This window comes from Nerophis lumbriciformis, linkage group LG39 (assembly GCF_033978685.3).
Source record: "Nerophis lumbriciformis linkage group LG39, RoL_Nlum_v2.1, whole genome shotgun sequence".
Lineage (NCBI taxonomy): Eukaryota > Metazoa > Chordata > Actinopteri > Syngnathiformes > Syngnathidae > Nerophis > Nerophis lumbriciformis.
In genome coordinates, this window is record NC_084586.2 from 4,222,768 (window position 1) to 4,242,702 (window position 19,935).

Here is a 19,935-nt window from a genome sequence, read left to right on the forward strand (position 1 = left end):
CGTAATTGCTTTTTGGAATAATTCACCACCTGATATTCGTCTAATAAATCAGCCTTTAAGAAAAGAGTGCAAAGGTATTTACTGGAATGGAAATTACCATAGTTGAGGGAAGTACCTTAAACTAAATTCATTTGTGTTATTTCATACAAATTTAGATTTTTCATGTTGATTGATGCAATTGAATCTTTTTTTGTTAAGCGTATCCCATACACATATGGACAGTGATCAATTATAATGTACTCATGTAGAATATTGTAGTTCCATTTTTTTATGCATTTAGCAATGTTTTAAACTGTATGTGGTAATATAAAACCAGCTTTCTGCTATTGCATCAGCGAATGGGGGATCTCTTTCAAATAAACAAATAATAAATACACAAATTAATAATGAATCAAAATAAATGTTGTTATGAATTATTGACCTATTCTAAGCTATTACTTCACATCAAATATTCCACTTAGAAATTATGCATATTTTGTGTGTTTGCCGTATAAAAAATAAGGCCTGTGAATCTTTGTGCCATGCACGATTTGATTCGATTCTTGAGGGAACGATTCGATTCAGAATCAATTCTTGATTCTCATTTTAAAATCCCTACTTTTTATTAACATTAAGTGCCAGTTTTATGATTAACTACATTCTTTAATAAAATAGATAAACAGCTTTGATATGTTTTTGTATTACCGTACTTAAAAGAAAACTGGTTTTGTTTAAAAATAAAAATTCTACCCAAACATTTAATAAAGTCAAATACAAATAAGGCAACAAGAGAAGTATACAACATTTCTCTTTTCTAAAGTAAATCTGTACAGCAGATACGATCATCTACATCAACAATATGATTTGTCTGAGTGGCTGGACAGGGTATATTAAAAAAATAAATAAATAAATACAACCAAAAACAATTTAAATCGGTTTATTATTCTTTTGAATCGATTAAGAATTGTTACAAATAAGAATTGCGATTCATTCAAAAAGCTTTTTTTTTTTGACACCGCTATAAAATACATTTTGTTTGACAAAAAGGGCCTTAAACAAAGAAATAAAAAAAAACTATAATAACAACTTATTATCTACGGATATATCTGGAGTAGACCTAGAAACTAAAGCGTTGAAAGTAAAAAATGTAATTAAATAAAAAAACTCTGATTTATTTTTAACACTTTTATGAGTGGGATTGCCGATAATTGAGGGATTCTTTTTTAAATTGTCATTGCTCAAAATATAACAATTAATTAAAATCAATGTTATGAATTATACACCTAAATAAGGCTTCAATTACTTCACATCAAATATTCCACTTAGAAATATTGCATATTTTGTGTTTTGATTGATTGAAACTTTTATTAGTAGATTGCACAGTTCAGTACATATTCCGTACAATTGACCACTATATGGTAACACCCCAATAAGTTTTTCAACTTGTTCCATATAAAAACGTTTTCTTTGACAAACAAATTAAAAAACATTAAAATTAATAAAAAAAACGTATTATCTACGGCTATATCTGAAGTTGATCTAGAAACTTCAGCGTTGAAAGTAAAAACGGAAAAATGGACTTATTCTTAACACATTTTATGAGCGGTCCCCCTTTTAGATCCCCAATAATTGAGGGATTTCTTTTTAAAACTGTCACTCCTCAACAAATAATAATGAATTAAAATCAAAGCTGTTCTGAATTATTGACCTATTTCAGGCTCCAATTACATCACATCAAATATTACACTTTGAAAATGCTGGGCGGCATTTTGTTTTTGCCGTATGAAACAAAAATACACTTTATATCAACAGACTTGAAGATAATCTAGAGCAGAGGTATGGAACCTATGGCTCTCGAGCCAGATGTGGCTCTTTTGATGACTGCATCTGGCTCTCAGATAAATCTTAGCTGACATTGCTTAACACGATAAGTAATGATCAATTCCGCTGGTAATGACAGTGTGAAAAATAAAGTTCAAAATATAAAACATTGTCATGCATTTTAATCCATCCATCCGTTTCTACCGCACCTGTTAAAGAAGTCGCATTAATGGTAAGAAGTATTTTATTTATTATTGGTTAGCTTCAGAATGACAATGTTATTAAAAAGAATAAGAGACTTATTATACTCTAAAAATGTTGGTCTTACTTAAAAATGCACGCATATTCAGTGTTAAAAAATATTATATGGCTCTCCCGGAAATACATTTTATAATATTTGGCTTTCATGGCTCTCTCAGCCAAAAACATTCCCGACCCCTGATCTAGAGATGTAAGTGTTGAATAAAAAAAATTAAAAAATTGAATATCTGACTTATTTTTAACAATTGTATGACTGAGACCCTTCTGGGTCCCCGGGAACCAAACTTGAGGGGAGCCTTGATGGTTAAAGAAAATACATATAGGTACCTACGCTCCCACATACATACACAAATACAGTACATATTTACCTACCTAATGTTCGTACATCCACACGCACATTCAATATACAAACATACACATACACATACTGTACATATACATTCACTGTACAAACACATATACACATTCTGTACATATACATTCACTGTACAAACACATATACACATTCTGTACATATACAAGTACATATGCATACTTACACTCATGCACATAATCACGTTTCATCAAACATATATTAACGTTGTTGCCCTAGGGTAAACTGGGTGTAACACATGGCACACTGACAAAGCTTAACCTATTGTGACTATAACAATCTACAAGGTTAATGTAGGTTGCTTCTCTTTCTCCCCCTCCATTTTTCTGCATTCTTTCGTATCTCAAGTTATCATTACGTATATGTATTGTTGCATTTAAACAACTGTATTGTTGATAATAAAGGTCAATTATTGGTATTGTTCATTATCAATAGTGCTATTTCTATTGGTATTTGTATTGATCCATTTGTAGTGTAATAATGCTCATTGTCATTTCTGTATTATTTTTTATTTTTCGCTAACTGCTTATTTGCTATTACTTTTACCATCATATTTGTACATGTCATATTTGCTGATGTTGCTCTATTGTTGTTGTTGTTGTTGTTTGCTGTTGTTGTTTTTGTCTCTCTGTCTAATCCCCCTCTTGTCCCCACAATTTCCCCCTCTGTCTTCTTTTTTTTTCTCTTTCTATCCCCTCCTGCTCCGGCCCGGCTGCACTAAATGATAATATAAATACATTTAATAAAGTCAAATACAAATAAGGCAACAAGAGAAGTATCCTACACTTCTCTTTTGTAAAGTAAATCTGAACAGCCGACATGGGCATCTACATCAACTATATGATTTGCCTGAGAAGCTGGACAGGACATAAAAAGAAAAAAAAAAAAAAAAGAAAAAAAAAAGAAAGAAAATACATATACCATATTTTTCGGAGTATAAGTCGCATCGGAGTATAAATAAATAAATAATAAATAGCGAAAGTGAAACCGCTTCTATCAAGACATGATCTTGAGAAATTAATCCACGCCTTTATCTCGACTCGTCTTGATTATTGTAATGCCCTGTATGTAGGCATTAGCCAGGCCTCCCTCGCCCGCCTGCAGCTCGTGCAGAACTCTGCTGCTCGTCTGCTAACACAGACCCGCAGACGTGAGCACATCACCCCTATTTTAGCGTCCCTTCACTGGCTCCCTGTGCGTTACCGAATCAATTTCAAACTCCTTTTATTTGTTTTTAAATGTCTAAACAACCTCGCGCCAACCTATCTCTCCGACCTCCTTCAGCCTTACTGCCCCACCCGATCCTTAAGATCAGCCGATCAGCTGCTGTTGACGGTCCCTGACACAAGGCTGAAGCTTAGAGGTGACAGAGCTTTCGCCGTTGCTGCTCCCAAGCTCTGGAACGACCTACCCCTGAGTGTTAGACAAGCCTCCTCTCTTCCTGTTTTTAAATCTCTCTTAAAAACATACTTTTATTCCATGGCTTTTAACACTGAGTGATATCCATCCTGCAATGGCGCCCCATAATACACCTGCTGTGATCCTGTTTTTATGTTTTTATGTTTTTATTAATTCTATTTTAATTATTTATTTTTTATCGTGTTCTGTTTGTGTTGTGTTGTGTTTGCTCGGTACTCGTTTTATCTGTTAACCTGTTCATTGTACAGCACTTTGGCTACCCCTGTGGTAAATTTTAAATGTGCTTTATAAATAAAGTTGATTTGATTTGATTTGATAAGTCGCACCTGCCGAAAATGCATAATAAAAAAGGAAAAAAACATATATAAGTCGCACTGGAGCCCGGCCAAACTATGAAAAAAACTGCGACTTATAGTCCGAAAAATACGGTATGTAGTATTGGTTATGAAATTGTGAAAAATCAAAGTGGCCCCCGCATATTTTGCTGTGAAAAAAACGTCTGGCCACCCCCCCTGACACAGAGAGTTCCCGTGGCCATTTCTACAGCGCCGTGAAGCCAACGTCAACATCGTTCCCCGAATGGAATATTCTACAAAGAAGCTCCAGGAGCAAAAAATAGCCACCGGGGGCACTCGAGTCAATAACGCCCACCTGCGGCATGTCAGGGGCGATTAGCCGGCGCAGGGAGTCGGGAATACAAAATTGTGAACAGGAGGCAGGAAGATGGAGAGAAAGATTGATAAAGCCAGAGAGGGACAGGACACACATGGCCCCTCAGGTACAGTGTTGTATTTCAAACCCGCTTGTGAAAGAATAGAGGGGCTAGGGGTCAATAAATCACTGCATTAGCCGGCGGCTACAAAACCTCCTCCTTGTGTGGGCCGTGGCCTGCAGCCCGCGCATCTCCACCACTGAGGGGAGCTCTAGCTCACCGATCAGGCCTGCAAGAGGCTGCGGGAGCTCCATCTCCTCACTGGCTAGAGGCGAGGAGGGGGATAGGAGCTATGGTGTGATCTGTTTTCTCAAATTAGGACAACAATGTGTGCTTCCTGTGGAGTGAAGAGGCCATCTGAGAGGGTGTTAAAACTGCAGCCAGGCAGCTTTCTCAGAGGAAGCAAACAATAACTCTTCCTTTTAATTCCCTCACTCTATCAACACACACACACACACACACACACACACACAGCATGAACTCACACTCGGGCGCTCCATCGTCCTGGTAGTCGGAGGCTAGCGAGGCGTCGTCGGACGGGGCAGAGCGACCCAAACTGGAGCTGCGGTTGTCATCGGAACCATCTTCCTCCCTCAAGTCAGCTGACACTGTGCGTGTGCGTGTGTGTGTGTGTGTGTGTTTGAAACAAAGCAGATAGTCAGTGTGTGAGCTCAATGCAGCTAACAGAACATGGAAACTACCAGGCAATGTCCTATGCATTAGGGGTGTCCCTATATTGCAGCCTTGACGATTGGCCAATAACCTTATTGATCGCCCTGCAAAAAATGTTCTATAGAATCTCTATAGAAATATATAGAACGCTATAGAATTTCGTCGGAATTTCTTTAGAACTGAAGATTCTATAGAATATGTATTCAAAATTCTATAGAAATTCTATAGACATCAGCTTCATGTGCTGGAAGGTCTTTTCACTGTTCTATAGAGCTGGGAATTCTATAGAATATCCTATAGAAATTCTATAGACATTACATTATCTGATGAAAAGTCCATAGATTGTTCTATAGAACTGGGCATTCTATAGAATGTCTAACAGAAATTCTATAGACATTACTTTATCTGCTGAAAGGTCTATAGATTGTTCTATAGAACTGGGCATTCTATAGAATGTCTAACAGAAATTCTATAGACATTATCCTTTATCTGCTGAAAGTTCTATAGATTGTTCCATGGAATAAAATTCTATAAAATGGCAGCAGCGCTATCACCATAGCATTGATTAATCTCATTAAGTTGATTCACCAGACTTCAGCTTGTTTTTTGAACAATGCAGGATGTCTCCCTCAATTATGAAAATGTTAATTTTGTATCATTCAAAATTGTGAGGTGTCATTTCAAGGCGGACACCCAGAACTTCGGCAGACTTTATTTTTAAAAGTATATTTATTCCAATAAATCAATTTATTTTTATTTTTAGAGTTTTTGAGTTATCTATAAGTAAAAAGTGTGAATATTTTCGTAACTTACTTTTTTATGTGATAAAATTAATTTTATTGGACTTCCAACATAAATTGATTTAGCAAAACTCAGTTCAAAGGTTTAAATCAGACCTAAAACGTCAGGACCCGCCCACGTACCTGCATGCAGCTGTGGAAGAACAAGCCCAGACACGTGGTTACGCAATCAACATGAATCAATCAATCAATCAATCAATCTTTATTTATATAGCCCTAAATCACAAGTGTCACAAAGGGCTGCACAAGCCACAACGACATCCTCGGTACAAAGCCCACATACGGGCAAGGAAAAACTCACCCCAGTGGGACGTCGATGTGAATGACTATGAGAAACCTTGGAGAGGACCGCATATGTGGGTAACCCCCCCCCCCTCTAGGGGAGACCGAAAGCAATGGATGTCGAGTGGGTCTGACATAATATTGTGAGAGTCCAGTCCATAGTGGATCCAACATAATAGTAAGAGTCCAGTCCATAGTGGGGCCAGCAGGACGCCATCCCGAGCGGAGACGGGTCAGCAGCGCAGAGATGTTCCCAGCCGATGCACAGGCGAGCGGTCCACCCCGGGTCCCGACTCTGGACAGCCAGCACTTCATCCATGGCCACCGGACCTGTGCCCCCCCCCCCCTCAAGGAAAAGGGGAGCAGAGGAGAAAGAAAAGAAACGGCAGATCAACTGGTCTAACAGGGGGGCTATTTAAAGGCTAGAGTATACAAATGAGTTTTAAGATGGGACTTAAATGCTTCTACTGAGGTAGCATCTCTAATTGTTACCGGGAGGGCATTCCATAGTACTGGAGCCCCAATAGAAAACGCTCTATAGCCCGCAGACTTTTTTTGGGCTCTGGGAATCACTAATAAGCCGGAGTTCTTTGAACGCAGATTTCTTGCCGGGACATATGGTACAATGCAATCGACAAGATAGGACGGAGCTAGACCGTGTAGTATTTTATACGTAAGTAGTAAAACCTTAAAGTCACATCTTAAGTGCACAGGAAGCCAGTGCAGGTGAGCCAGTATAGGCGTAATATGATCAAACTTTCTTGTTCTTGTCAAAAGTCTAGCAGCCGCATTTTGTACCAACTGTAATTTTTTAATGCTAGACATAGGGAGCCCCGAAAATAATACGCTACAGTAATCGAGACGAGACGTAACGAACGCATGAATAATGATCTCAGCGTCGCTAGTGGATAAAATAGAACGAATTTTAGCGATATTACGGAGATGAAAGAAGGCCGTTTTAGTAACACTCTTAATGTGTGACTCAAACGAGAGAGTTGGGTCGAAGATAATACCCAGATTCTTTACTGATTCGCCTTGTGTAATTGTTTGGTTGTCAAATGTTAAGGTGGTATTATTAAATAAATGTCGGTGTTTAGCAGGACCGATAATCAGCATTTCCGTTTTCTTGGCGTTGAGTTGCAAGAAGTTAGCGGACATCCATTGTTTAATTTCATTAAGACACGCCTCCAGCTGACTACAATCCGGCGTGTTGGTCAGCTTTAGGGGCATGTATATCATTGTATTATTTTGTTGTCGCGTGGAATGTTCTAAAAGGTTTGATCAAGTGAAATGAGTCCAACGGAGAACAATGGTAGCTATGAAAAACACTAACCAAACTGTTATGAGTGGTATTTTTTTTTTGGGTCACAAAAATTCATGAATTCATGAATGATGCAGACACGTTTGTTACTGGATACTTTTTAATACTGCCTTGGAGACTTTTACCTACTCAGTGGCCTAGTAGTTAGAGCAGGGGTGCTCATTACGTCGATCGCGAGCTACCGGTCGATCGCGGAGGGTGTGTCAGTCGAACACCAGCCAGGCATTAAAAACATAGTCCTAAAAATGAGCGATCATAAATCTTCACTATGACGTCACTTTCGTCACTTGATTGACATTCACGGCACCCGAGGGTCTTCTGAGATGACGCTGGCTGCTGCCAGCTCATTAAAATTACCGACTGGAAGGCGAGAAACACTTTATTTCAACAGACTTGTGCACTTTTTTCTCCTCCATTCGAAAATGCGGACGTTATCAGCACCACTGTCTGATTCCAATCAATGCAAGTCATCAGAATCAGGTAATACACCAACTTATATTCTTGTCTTCACGAAAGAAAGGAATCTATATGTGTTAAACATGCTTGTATTATCTTTAAGCACCTTTAACTTGCTAACAATATTAACTATATGTATTAAACATACTTGTATTATCATTTAACACCTTTAATTTATTAACAATATTAACTATATGTGTTAAACATGCTTGTATTATCATTAAACACCTTTAACTTGTTAACAATATTAACTATATGTGTTAAAAATGCTTGCAATATCTTTAATCACCTTTAACTTGTTAACAATATTATCTATATGTATTAAACATACTTGTATTATCATTAAACACCTTTAATTTATTAACAATATTAACTATATGTATTAAACATGCTTGCATTATCATTAAACACCTTTAAGTTGTTAACAATATTAACTATATGTGTTAAACATGCTTGTATTATCATTAAACACCTTTAACTTGTTAACAATATTAACTATATGTGTTAAAAATGCTTGCAATATCTTTAATCACCTTTAAGTTGTTAACAATATTATCTATATGTATTAAACATACTTGTATTATCATTAAACACCTTTAATTTATTAACAATATTAACTATATGTATTAAACATGCTTGCATTATCATTAAACACCTTTAAGTTGTTAACAGTATTAACTATAAGTGTTAAACATGCTTGTATTATCTTTAAACTCCTTTAACTTATTAACAATATTAACTATATGTGTTAAACATGCTTGTATTATCATTAAACACCTTTAACTTGTTAACAATATTAACTATATGTGTTAAAAATGCTTGCAATATCTTTAATCACCTTTAACTTGTTGACAATATTATCTATATGTATTAAACATACTTGTATTATCATTAAACACCTTTAATTTATTAACAATATTAACTATATGTATTAAACATGCTTGCATTATCATTAAACACCTTTAAGTTGTTAACAATATTAACTATATGTGTTAAACATGCTTGCATTATCTTTAAACACCTTTAACTTATTAACAGTATTAACTATAAGTGTTAAACATGCTTGTATTATCATTAAACACCTTTAATTTATCAACAATATTAACTATATGTATTAAACATGCTTGCATTATCATTAAACACCTTTAAGTTGTTAACAATATTAACTATATGTGTTAAACATGCTTGCATTATCTTTAAACACCTTTAACTTATTAACAGTATTAACTATAAGTGTTAAACATGCTTGTATTATCATTAAACACCTTTAACCTGTTAACAATAGTAACTATATGTGTTAAACATGCTTGCATTATCTTTAAGCACCTTTAACTTGCTAACAATATTAACTATATGTATTAAACATACTTGTATTATCATTAAACACCTTTAATTTATTAACAATATTAACTATATGTATTAAACATGCTTGCATTATCATTAAACACCTTTAAGTTGTTAACAATATTAACTATATGTGTTAAACATGCTTGCATTATCTTTAAACACCTTTAACTTATTAACAATATTAACTATATGTATTAAACATGCTTGCATTATCATTAAACACCTTTAAGTTGTTAACAATATTAACTATATGTGTTAAACATGCTTGCATTATCTTTAAACACCTTTAACTTATTAACAGTATTAACTATAAGTGTTAAACATGCTTGTATTATCATTAAACACCTTTAACTTGTTAACAATATTAACTATATGTGTTAAAAATGCTTGCAATATCTTTAATCACCTTTAACTTGTTAACAATATTATCTATATGTATTAAACATACTTGTATTATCATTAAACACCTTTAATTTATTAACAATATTAACTATATGTATTAAACATGCTTGCATTATCATTAAACACCTTTAAGTTGTTAACAATATTAACTATATGTGTTAAACATGCTTGCATTATCTTTAAACACCTTTAACTTATTAACAGTATTAACTATAAGTGTTAAACATGCTTGTATTATCATTAAACACCTTTAACTTGTTAACAATATTAACTATATGTGTTAAACATGCTTGCATTATCTTTAAACACCTTTAATTTATTAACAATATTAACTATATGTATTAAACATGCTTGCATTATCATTAAACACCTTTAAGTTGTTAACAATATTAACTATATGTGTTAAACATGCTTGCATTATCTTTAAACACCTTTAACTTATTAACAGTATTAACTATAAGTGTTAAACATGCTTGTATTATCATTAAACACCTTTAACTTGTTAACAATATTAACTATATGTGTTAAACATGCTTGCATTATCTTTAAGCACCTTTAACTTGCTAACAATATTAACTATATGTATTAAACATACTTGTATTATCATTTAACACCTTTAATTTATTAACAATATTAACTATATGTGTTAAACATGCTTGCATTATCATTAAACACCTTTAACTTGTTAAAAAAAAACATATATTTCATAAATAAGTAAATATAAATTATATATATGAATGAGGTAGATCCCCACGACTTAATCAATTGAAAAGTAGCTCGCCTGCAGAAAAAGTGTGAGCACCCCTGAGTTAGAGTGTCCGCCCTGAGATCGGTAGGTCGCGAGTTCAAACCCAGGCCGAGTCATACCAAAGACTATAATAATGGGACCCATTACCTCCCTGCTTGGCACTCAGCATCAAGGGTTGGAATTGAGGGTTGAATCACCAAAAATGATTCCCGGGCGCGGCCACAGCTGCTGCCCACTGCTCCCCTCACCTCCCAGGGGGTGAACAAGGGGATGGGTCAAATGCAGAGGACAAATTTCACCACACCGAGTGTGTGTGTGACTATCATTGGTACTTTAACTTTGAATGTGTATTAATATGCAACTATAATTATTTGATACTTGTTTATATTGACAAATGTGCTGTTTTATTTTTTTCAATGATTATTATGTATGTCTAGCTTGTGTGCTATTGTGTACTTAGCTGCTAGCGCCTAGTAGCCTATAGCCTAGCATGTTTACCTTTTGTAAATGACTATAGTAAAATAAAATAAATAGTGAGCTTATTGGAGGACATTTAGATGTCAACTTTAAGTAAACACTCTGAAGGACTGCTAGTATCGCACATGATATCACACGCAAGTAAACACGCTGCAGGACTGCTTGTATCGCACATGATATCAAACGCAAGTAAACACGCTGCAGGACTGCTTGTATCGCACATGATATCACACGCAAGTAAACGCGCTGCAGCACTGCTTGTATCAAAGATTTTACATAATTCGATATTTGCTTTAGCCCAGGGTGTCCAAACTTTTTCCACAGAGGGCCGCACATTGAAAAATGAAAGCAGGTGGGGGCCAATTTGGTATTTTTCATTTTCAAAACCAAAACTCGCAAGTAAGTATGGTCCCGGGGACCCAGAAGGGTTTCAGTCATAAAAATGTCAAAAATAAGTAATATATTATTTATTTTTCATAATTCAGTGTTAAAACTCTAGATCAGTGGTTCTCAAATGGGGGTACGCGTACCCCTGGGGGTACTTGAAGGTATGCCAAGGGGTACGTGAGATTTTTTTTTAAATATTCTAAAAATAGCAACAATTCAAAAATCCTTTATAAATATATTTATTGAATAATACTTCAACAAAATATGAATGTAATGTTATAAACTGAACATCAAATCAAGTAGGCTATTCCATTCATTACCATAAACCCAGCGTTTCCCCCATGCCATGATGGTTTGACCCTACCTGGCGGTGCCACACGGCATCAACTGTCAATCAACTATCGATGTAGAAAACAATGGAGGCTTGGTTAAAGCGTAGCAGTAATGCAGCTGAAAACAAGGAGGAACATGTGCCAAAGAAGGCCAAACCAGAGCCGACAGTATTCCGAAGAATATGTGTTAATGGGATTTACTGTTTAGGATTAGGGGGTACTTGAATTAAAAAAATGTTCACAGAGGGTACATCACTGAAAAAAGGTTGAGAACCACTGCTCTAGATCAACTTCAGATTTGTCAATATAAAGTTTAAACTTGTTTCATGCTCTTTTTGTCAAATAAAACACAGATTTTTATGGCAAAAACACAAAATCTGTAATATTTCCCCCCAAAAAATGTTCACGGTGGAAAAATTTAATTGAAGTAATTGAAACCCTAAATAGGTTAATAAATAATTTTGCTAAAAAAAAAATTGAGCAATGACAAGTTCTATGAAAGAATCCCACTAAAATTATCAGGGATCTAAAAAGGCCCCACTTAATAAACTGTTAAAAACAAGTAGTATAAAATACTACACGGTCTAGCTCCGTCCTATCTTGTCGATTGCATTGTACCATATGTCCCGGCAAGAAATCTGCGTTCAAAGAACTCCGGCTTATTAGTGATTCCCAGAGCCCAAAAAAAGTCTGCGGGCTATAGAGCGTTTTCTATTCGGGCTCCAGTACTATGGAATGCCCTCCCGGTAACAATTAGAGATGCTACCTCAGTAGAAGCATTTAAGTCCCATCTTAAAACTCATTTGTATACTCTAGCCTTTAAATAGCCCCCCTGTTAGACCAGTTGATCTGCCGTTTCTTTTCTTTTCTCCTCTGCTCCCCTTTTCCTTGAGGGGGGGGGGGGGGGCACAGGTCCGGTGGCCATGGATGAAGTGCTGGCTGTCCAGAGTCGGGACCCGGGGTGGACCGCTCGCCTGTGCATCGGCTGGGAACATCTCTACGCTGCTGACCCGTCTCCGCTCGGAATGGTGTCCTGCTGACCCCACTATGGACTGGACTCTTACTATTATGTTGGATCCACTATGGACTGGACTCTCACAATATTATGTCAGACCCACTCGACATCCATTGCTTTCGGTCTCCCCTAGAGGGGGGGGGGGGTTACCCACATATGCGGTCCTCTCCAAGGGTTCTCATAGTCATTCACATCGACGTCCCACTGGGGTGAGTTTTTCCTTGCCCGTATGTGGGCTTTGTACCGAGGATGTCGTCGTGGCTTGTGCAGCCCTTTGAGACACTTGTGATTTAGGGCTATATAAATAAAGATTGATTGATTGAGATTGAAGTCCATCCATTTTCTACCGCTCGTCCCTCTTGCATACCATTTTTTTTTTTACTTTCAACATTCCAGATCAACTTCAGATCTATTTGTCGATTAGAATTTCTCTTAATTATTTTTGTTCGTTTGTCACCTCCAAAGACATGCACCTGGGGATAGATTGATTGGCAACACTAAATTGGCCCTAGTGTGTGAATGTTGTCTGTCTATCTGTGTTGGCCCTGCGATGAGGTGGCGACTTGTCCAGGGTGTACCCCGCCTTCCGCCCGAATGCAACTGAGATAGGCTCCAGCACCCCCCGCGACCCCAAAAGGGACAAGCGGTAGAAAATGGATGGATGGATGTTTATTTGATACCCTTTTTATCAAACAAAACATAGTTTTATAATGGCAAACATAAATATATTTCATAGTGGAATATTTGAGTAATTGGAGTCTTGAATAGGTCAATAATTTATAACAACATGGATTTTGATATTTTTCATTCAATTAACGATAATATTTTTAGAATGTGTGTTAAAAAAGGTGCCGCTTTAGCCAATCAATATTGGATCGGGACACCCCTGTCGTGCACTGGCGTGTAAATGGATACTTACACCGCAAGGGGAATTCCTGAGGGTTTCTGTGAAAAAATAACAAAAGTATGTTGAGCACGGACCACAACTCAGATTTCGAACAAATTCTAGTAAAATACATTGAAATTCAGTTAAAAAGGTCATATTATGATTTTTGTTGTAAATGTAAAACACTTCCTTGTGGTCTACATAACATGTTATGCTGGTTCTTTGATCTAAATCAGCGCTTCTCAATGATTTTCTGTTAACGACCCCCTCACCAGGAAGAAGAAAATATTTTGCGCCCCTCCCACTCTCCACTGTGACAATAAATAGTATCATTCATCCATGAAATAAACATGCATAACATCGCAGGTTTATTAACATTCAAGGAAACGACACACCGGCCTTTCCTCATCTCCCACCGTGGTTACAGGGAAGCCGAGTTAAAGTTAAAAAGTTAAAGTACCCATTATTAACAAACACACACTAGGTGCGGCAAAATTATTTTCTGCATTTGACCCATCACCCTTGATCACCCCCCTGGGTGGTGAGGGGAGCAGTGAGCAGCAGCGGTGGCCACGCCTGGGAATCATTTTTGGTCATTTAACCCCCAATTCCAACCCTTGATGCTGAGTGTCAAGCAGGGAGGTAAAGGGTCACATTTTTATAGTCTTTGGTATGACTACATAAATGTTTCATAAATATCACTACCATGTTTAAAATTCATATTTTCAGGATCCTAAATACACAAAAACAGGTACTAGTAGGTAGGAGAAGTTGGTGTTGCATAATAGGTCCCCTTTAGTTTTGAACTTTGACCTCAAAGTCTTCGATTAAGCGGACACACATATGCAGCTGCCTCTTCCACTTCCAGGTATGCCCAACTACTATCTGTTGTTTTTGAGATATTGATGTGTGTTTTGCTACGTCTAATTAGGGCTGGGCGATATATATCGATATACTCGATATATCGCGGGTTTGTCTCTGTGCGATATAGAAAATGACTATATCGTGAATATTCGAGTATACGTTCTCACGCAGTTGCTTTTAGCTGCGGGCATTACACCACAGGCTCTTCTCATTCTTTCTGGTCTCTCCTTCTCACAGACAGCAAGCGCACCTTCTTACATACGTCACATACGTATACGCCCTCGCGGAGCAGAGAGGTAGCGACATAGCTGTGGTGCGAGTGGTAATACGAGAGAAAGAAGGTGCAAATCTGGTAACAAATGAAGGAATAATTAATTCCTAAGAAAAACAGCAGGTGGTCCATCGTCTGGCGGTGGTTTGGCTTCAAGTGGGAAGATGTCGAACAGACAACCGTAATTTGTCAAGTGTGCGGCAAAAGCGTAACATTACTGCTAATATGTAGCATCATTTGAAAAGTCACCTGCTAGAGAATGAAGAGTGCTTGAAACTCTGCATGTCAACATCTCCGTTCTGTGCCACACCCACAAAATGCCGAGGCAACCATTTCCACATCAACACCGTATGGAAAATAGTCAACAACAGAAGGAGATAACGATTTGACTTCCTATTATGCAGCTCATTTTTATTTGACAGTTATTGAAATATCTTGTGTGACGTCATGCACAAAAGTGCACTTTATTTGTTTTAAACTATTGTAGTGGCGTTCTGTAGAAAAATTGCACTTTAATTTAGTGTTGTTTTGACATGTCATCTTAGTGACATCATGCACAAAAGTGCACTAATAGCTTGTTTTAAAATGTCTCTGACAATCTTGCACTTTCTGTTTGGAAATGACATGAATGTTTGTGCCACTGCTTAATAACTGTTTAATAAATACACTTTTGGTCAATTGACTTAGTTGTGATTTCCCTCTCTGCATGAAAGTTTAAAATGAGCATATATTAATGCAGTATGAAAAAGAATGTTTTAATGTAGACACATAGAATCATCATACTGCTGTGATTATATGCATCAAGTGTTCATTCAAGGCTAAGGCAAAATATCGAGATATATATTGTGTATCGTGACATGGCCTAAAAATATCGAGATATTTAAAAAAGGCCATATCGCCCAGCCCTTTGTCTAATCCCTTGTAAAGAATCATATGTCTAATGTAAGCTCAAGTTTTACATACAGTATGTTAAATTCTTGAAAAGAACAAACACACTTCTGATATTAATAATTTTGAAATATGATAATTTTAATCAGCTACGCATCCTTTTAACAAAAATACCCTTCATCAATGAATGGAACTACTTAAGCTTATTTTTCCTTGGACTGGCTCCCACACTCATGAACACTCGTTGACCCATGAGACTTATCTGCTCTTTTGCTATAAAGAGAGTGAATAGTTCTTCATAGGGCCTCACTTATGCAGAAGCTAACACATGTGGAGGCCTCCGCTCCTAATGTTTACCGTATTTTCCGCACTATAAGGCGCACCGGATTATTAGCCGCACCTTCAATGAATGGCATATTTCATAACTTTGTCCACCAATAAGCCGCCCCGGACTATAAGCCGCGCCTACGCTGCGCTAAAGGGAATGTCAAAAAAACAGTCAGATAGGTCAGTCAAACTTTAATAATATATTAAAAACCAGCGTTCTAACAACTCTGTTCACTCCCAAAATGTACGCAAATGTGCAATCACAAACATAGTAAAATTCAAAATAGTGCAGAGCAATAGCAACATAATGTTGCTCGAACGTTAATGTCACAACACACAAAATAAACATAGCGCTCACTTTCTGAAGTTATTCTTCATTCGTAAATCCTTCGTCTTCGGTGTCCGAAGTGAAAAGTTGGGCAAATTTACGATCCACTGGCAGATTTTGGCGTCGTCTGGCGCTGCCTCCTCGTCTTAGTGAAGGTGTGTTCGCCTTCTGTCATCCATTGTTCCCACGCAGTTAGCAGTCTAGCTTCGAATGCCCTGTTGACACCAATATCTAGCGGCTGGAGGTCTTTTGTCAATCCACCCGGAATGACGGCGAGTATTGAATTAAGCGCGTAAGCGTGTCTCTCAATGTGCTGTTATGAGCTAGCAAATATAACAACTACACTACCCAGCATGCAACGATAGTTACGAGCATGCGCGGTAGCCCTGAGAAGCGTTGTATGCTGGCAGTTAGAATGTGGTTATGAGCACGCTGTGAGTAAACGTTGAGAACTCAGTTAACACGCCTCGTCTGCATTATTTATAATTAGACAGACAACACACTTAATAGGAGCCATTTTGGGGTCTTTACATAAACACACAAATGGAAATGAAACGTCACATATCCCAGCATGCACCGCGCGCTTCTTCTACGGGGAAAAAAGATGGCGGCTGTTTACCGTAGTTGCAAGACCTAAACTTTATGAAAATGAATCTTAATATTTATCCATATATAAAGCGCACCGGGTTATAAGGCGCACTGTCAGCTTTTGAGAAAATTTGTGGTTTTTAGGTGCGCCTTATAGTGCGGAAAATACGGTACATAGCCATCGACAATGCTTTTGCGACAGTGAGACTAACGCTGTAACATTTACCTGGGATCTGTTTTAAAAAAGGATCTATTATATAAAAACAACTTTTCTTACCTACTGATACCTGTTTTTTGTGTATTTGGTCCTGAAAATATAAAATCAAACCCTGGAGAAATGGCGTGGATATTTATAAAACAATAATGGCTTCCTCGATACTTCCTCCAAACGAGGCCCAATTTGTGACGTTTTTCCCAAGTGTGATATCAGCGGATATTGCCACATATGGTAGACGTTTACTACAAAAACTTTGCGCAAGTCCGACATAGTCGTCCGACGCTGTAGTCAACACTGGAAAAACTCACAATCTCACCAAGTATACAGGTAAAAGCCAGTAAATTAGAATATTTGGAAAAACTTGATTTATTTCAGTAATTGCATTCAAAAGGTGTAACTTGTACATTATATTTATTCATTGCACACAGACTGATGCATTCAAATGTTTATTTCATTTAATTTTGATGATTTGAAGTGGCAACAAATGAAAATCCAAAATTCCGTGTGTCACAAAATTAGAATATTACTTAAGGCTAATACAAAAAAGGGATTTTTAGAAATGTTGGCCAACTGAAAAGTATGAAAATGAAAAATATGAGCATGTACAATACTCAATACTTGGTTGGAGCTCCTTTTGCCTCAGTTACTGCGTTAATGCGGCGTGGCATGGAGTCGATGAGTTTCTGGCACTGCTCAGGTGTTATGAGAGCCCAGGTTGCTCTGATAGTGGCCTTCAACTCTTCTGCGTTTTTGGGTCTGGCATTCTGCATCTTCCTTTTCACAATACCCCACAGATTTTCTATGGGGCTAAGGTCAGGGGAGTTGGCGGGCCAATTTAGAACAGAAATACCATGGTCCGTAAACCAGGCACGGGTAGATTTTGCGCTGTGTGCAGGCGCCAAGTCCTGTTGGAACTTGAAATCTCCATCTCCATAGAGCAGGTCAGCAGCAGGAAGCATGAAGTGCTCTAAAACTTGCTGGTAGACGGCTGCGTTGACCCTGGATCTCAGGAAACAGAGTGGACCGACACCAGCAGATGACATGGCACCCCAAACCATCACCCAACCATGCAAATGTTGCATTTCCTTTGGAAATCGAGGTCCCAGAGTCTGGAGGAAGACAGGAGAGGCACAGGATCCACGTTGCCTGAAGTCTAGTGTAAAGTTTCCACCATCAGTGATGGTTTGGGGTGCCATGTCATCTGCTGGTGTCGGTCCACTCTGTTTCCTGAGATCCAGGGTCAACGCAGCCGTCTACCAGCAAGTTTTAGAGCACTTCATGCTTCCTGCTGCTGACCTGCTCTATGGAGATGGAGATTTCAAGTTCCAACAGGACTTGGCGCCTGCACACAGCGCAAAATCTACCCGTGCCTGGTTTACGGACCATGGTATTTCTGTTCTAAATTGGCCCGCCAACTCCCCTGACCTTAGCCCCATAGAAAATCTGTGGGGTATTGTGAAAAGGAAGATGCAGAATGCCAGACCCAAAAACGCAGAAGAGTTGAAGGCCACTATCAGAGCAACCTGGGCTCTCATAACACCTGAGCAGTGCCAGAAACTCATCGACTCCATGCCACGCCGCATTAACGCAGTAATTGAGGCAAAAGGAGCTCCAACCAAGTATTGAGTATTGTACATGCTCATATTTTTCATTTTCATACTTTTCAGTTGGCCAACATTTCTAAAAATCCCTTTTTTGTATTAGCCTTAAATAATATTCTAATTTTGTGACACACGGAATTTTGGATTTTCATTTGTTGCCACTTCAAATCATCAAAATTATATGAAATAAACATTTGAATGCATCAGTCTGTGTGCAATGAATAAATATAATGTACAAGTTACACCTTTTGAATGCAATTACTGAAATAAATCAAGTTTTTCAAAATATTCTAATTTACTGGCTTTTACCTGTATATATTTCTAATTTCTACTCAAAATATGTAAACAAACGTAAAACAAGTCACAATCTCCTGAATAATAATTTTTCAGTGAGACATAAGAACTTGTTTTTAGGCAATAGATAATTTCAGGAAAAAATAACACTTTTGAGCATCACAAGTTTGTTATAAAACACAAAACTTCACAATACTAGTAAGTATAGCTAATAATAAGTTTTAATCGCTCATTCCAAGATCTAAAATTGAATGACTTATTTCGAAAATTTGTACCGTATTTTTCGGAGTATAAGTCGCTCCGAAGTAAAAGTCGCTCCGGAGTATAAGTCGCACCGGCCGAAAATGCATAATAAAGAAGGGAAAAAACATATATAAGTCGCACTGGAGTATAAGTCGCATTTTTGGGGGAAATTTATTTGATAAAACCCAACACCAATAATAGACCATTTAAAAGGCAATTTAAAATAAATAAAGAATAGTGAACAACAGGCTGAATAAGTGTACGTTATATGAGGCATAAATAAGCAACTGGTATGTTAACGTAACATATTATGGTAAGAGTCATTCAAATAACTATAACATATAGAACATGCTATACGTTTACCAAACAATCTGTCACTCCTAATCGCTAAATCCCATGAGATCTTATACGTCTAGTCTCTTACGTGAATGAGCTAAATAATATTATTTGATATTTTACGGTAATGTGTTAATAATTTCACACATAAGTCGCTCCAGAGTATAAGTCGCACCCCCGGCCAAACTATGAAAAAAACTGTGACTTATAGTCCGAAAAATACGGTACTAAGACAATTTTGACTTGTCCCATCGGCAGATTTTTTTGCTCATTACAAGCAAAAATAAC

General features: G+C 37.3%; 1 protein-coding gene across 1 annotated transcript in view; it reads right to left on the reverse strand.

Moving 5' to 3' along the window:
• skap1 (src kinase associated phosphoprotein 1) overlaps nucleotides 1-19,935 on the reverse strand; it is a 278,687-nt gene that overhangs the window by 246,672 nt on the left and 12,080 nt on the right. Inside the window, exons 3-4 of the mRNA XM_061931992.1 lie at nucleotides 13,724-13,749; nucleotides 5,051-5,173 (exon numbers count right to left, since the gene is read on the reverse strand). Coding sequence (XP_061787976.1) covers nucleotides 5,051-5,173; nucleotides 13,724-13,749 — 149 coding nt within the window. The remainder of the gene's footprint in view (nucleotides 1-5,050; nucleotides 5,174-13,723; nucleotides 13,750-19,935) is intronic.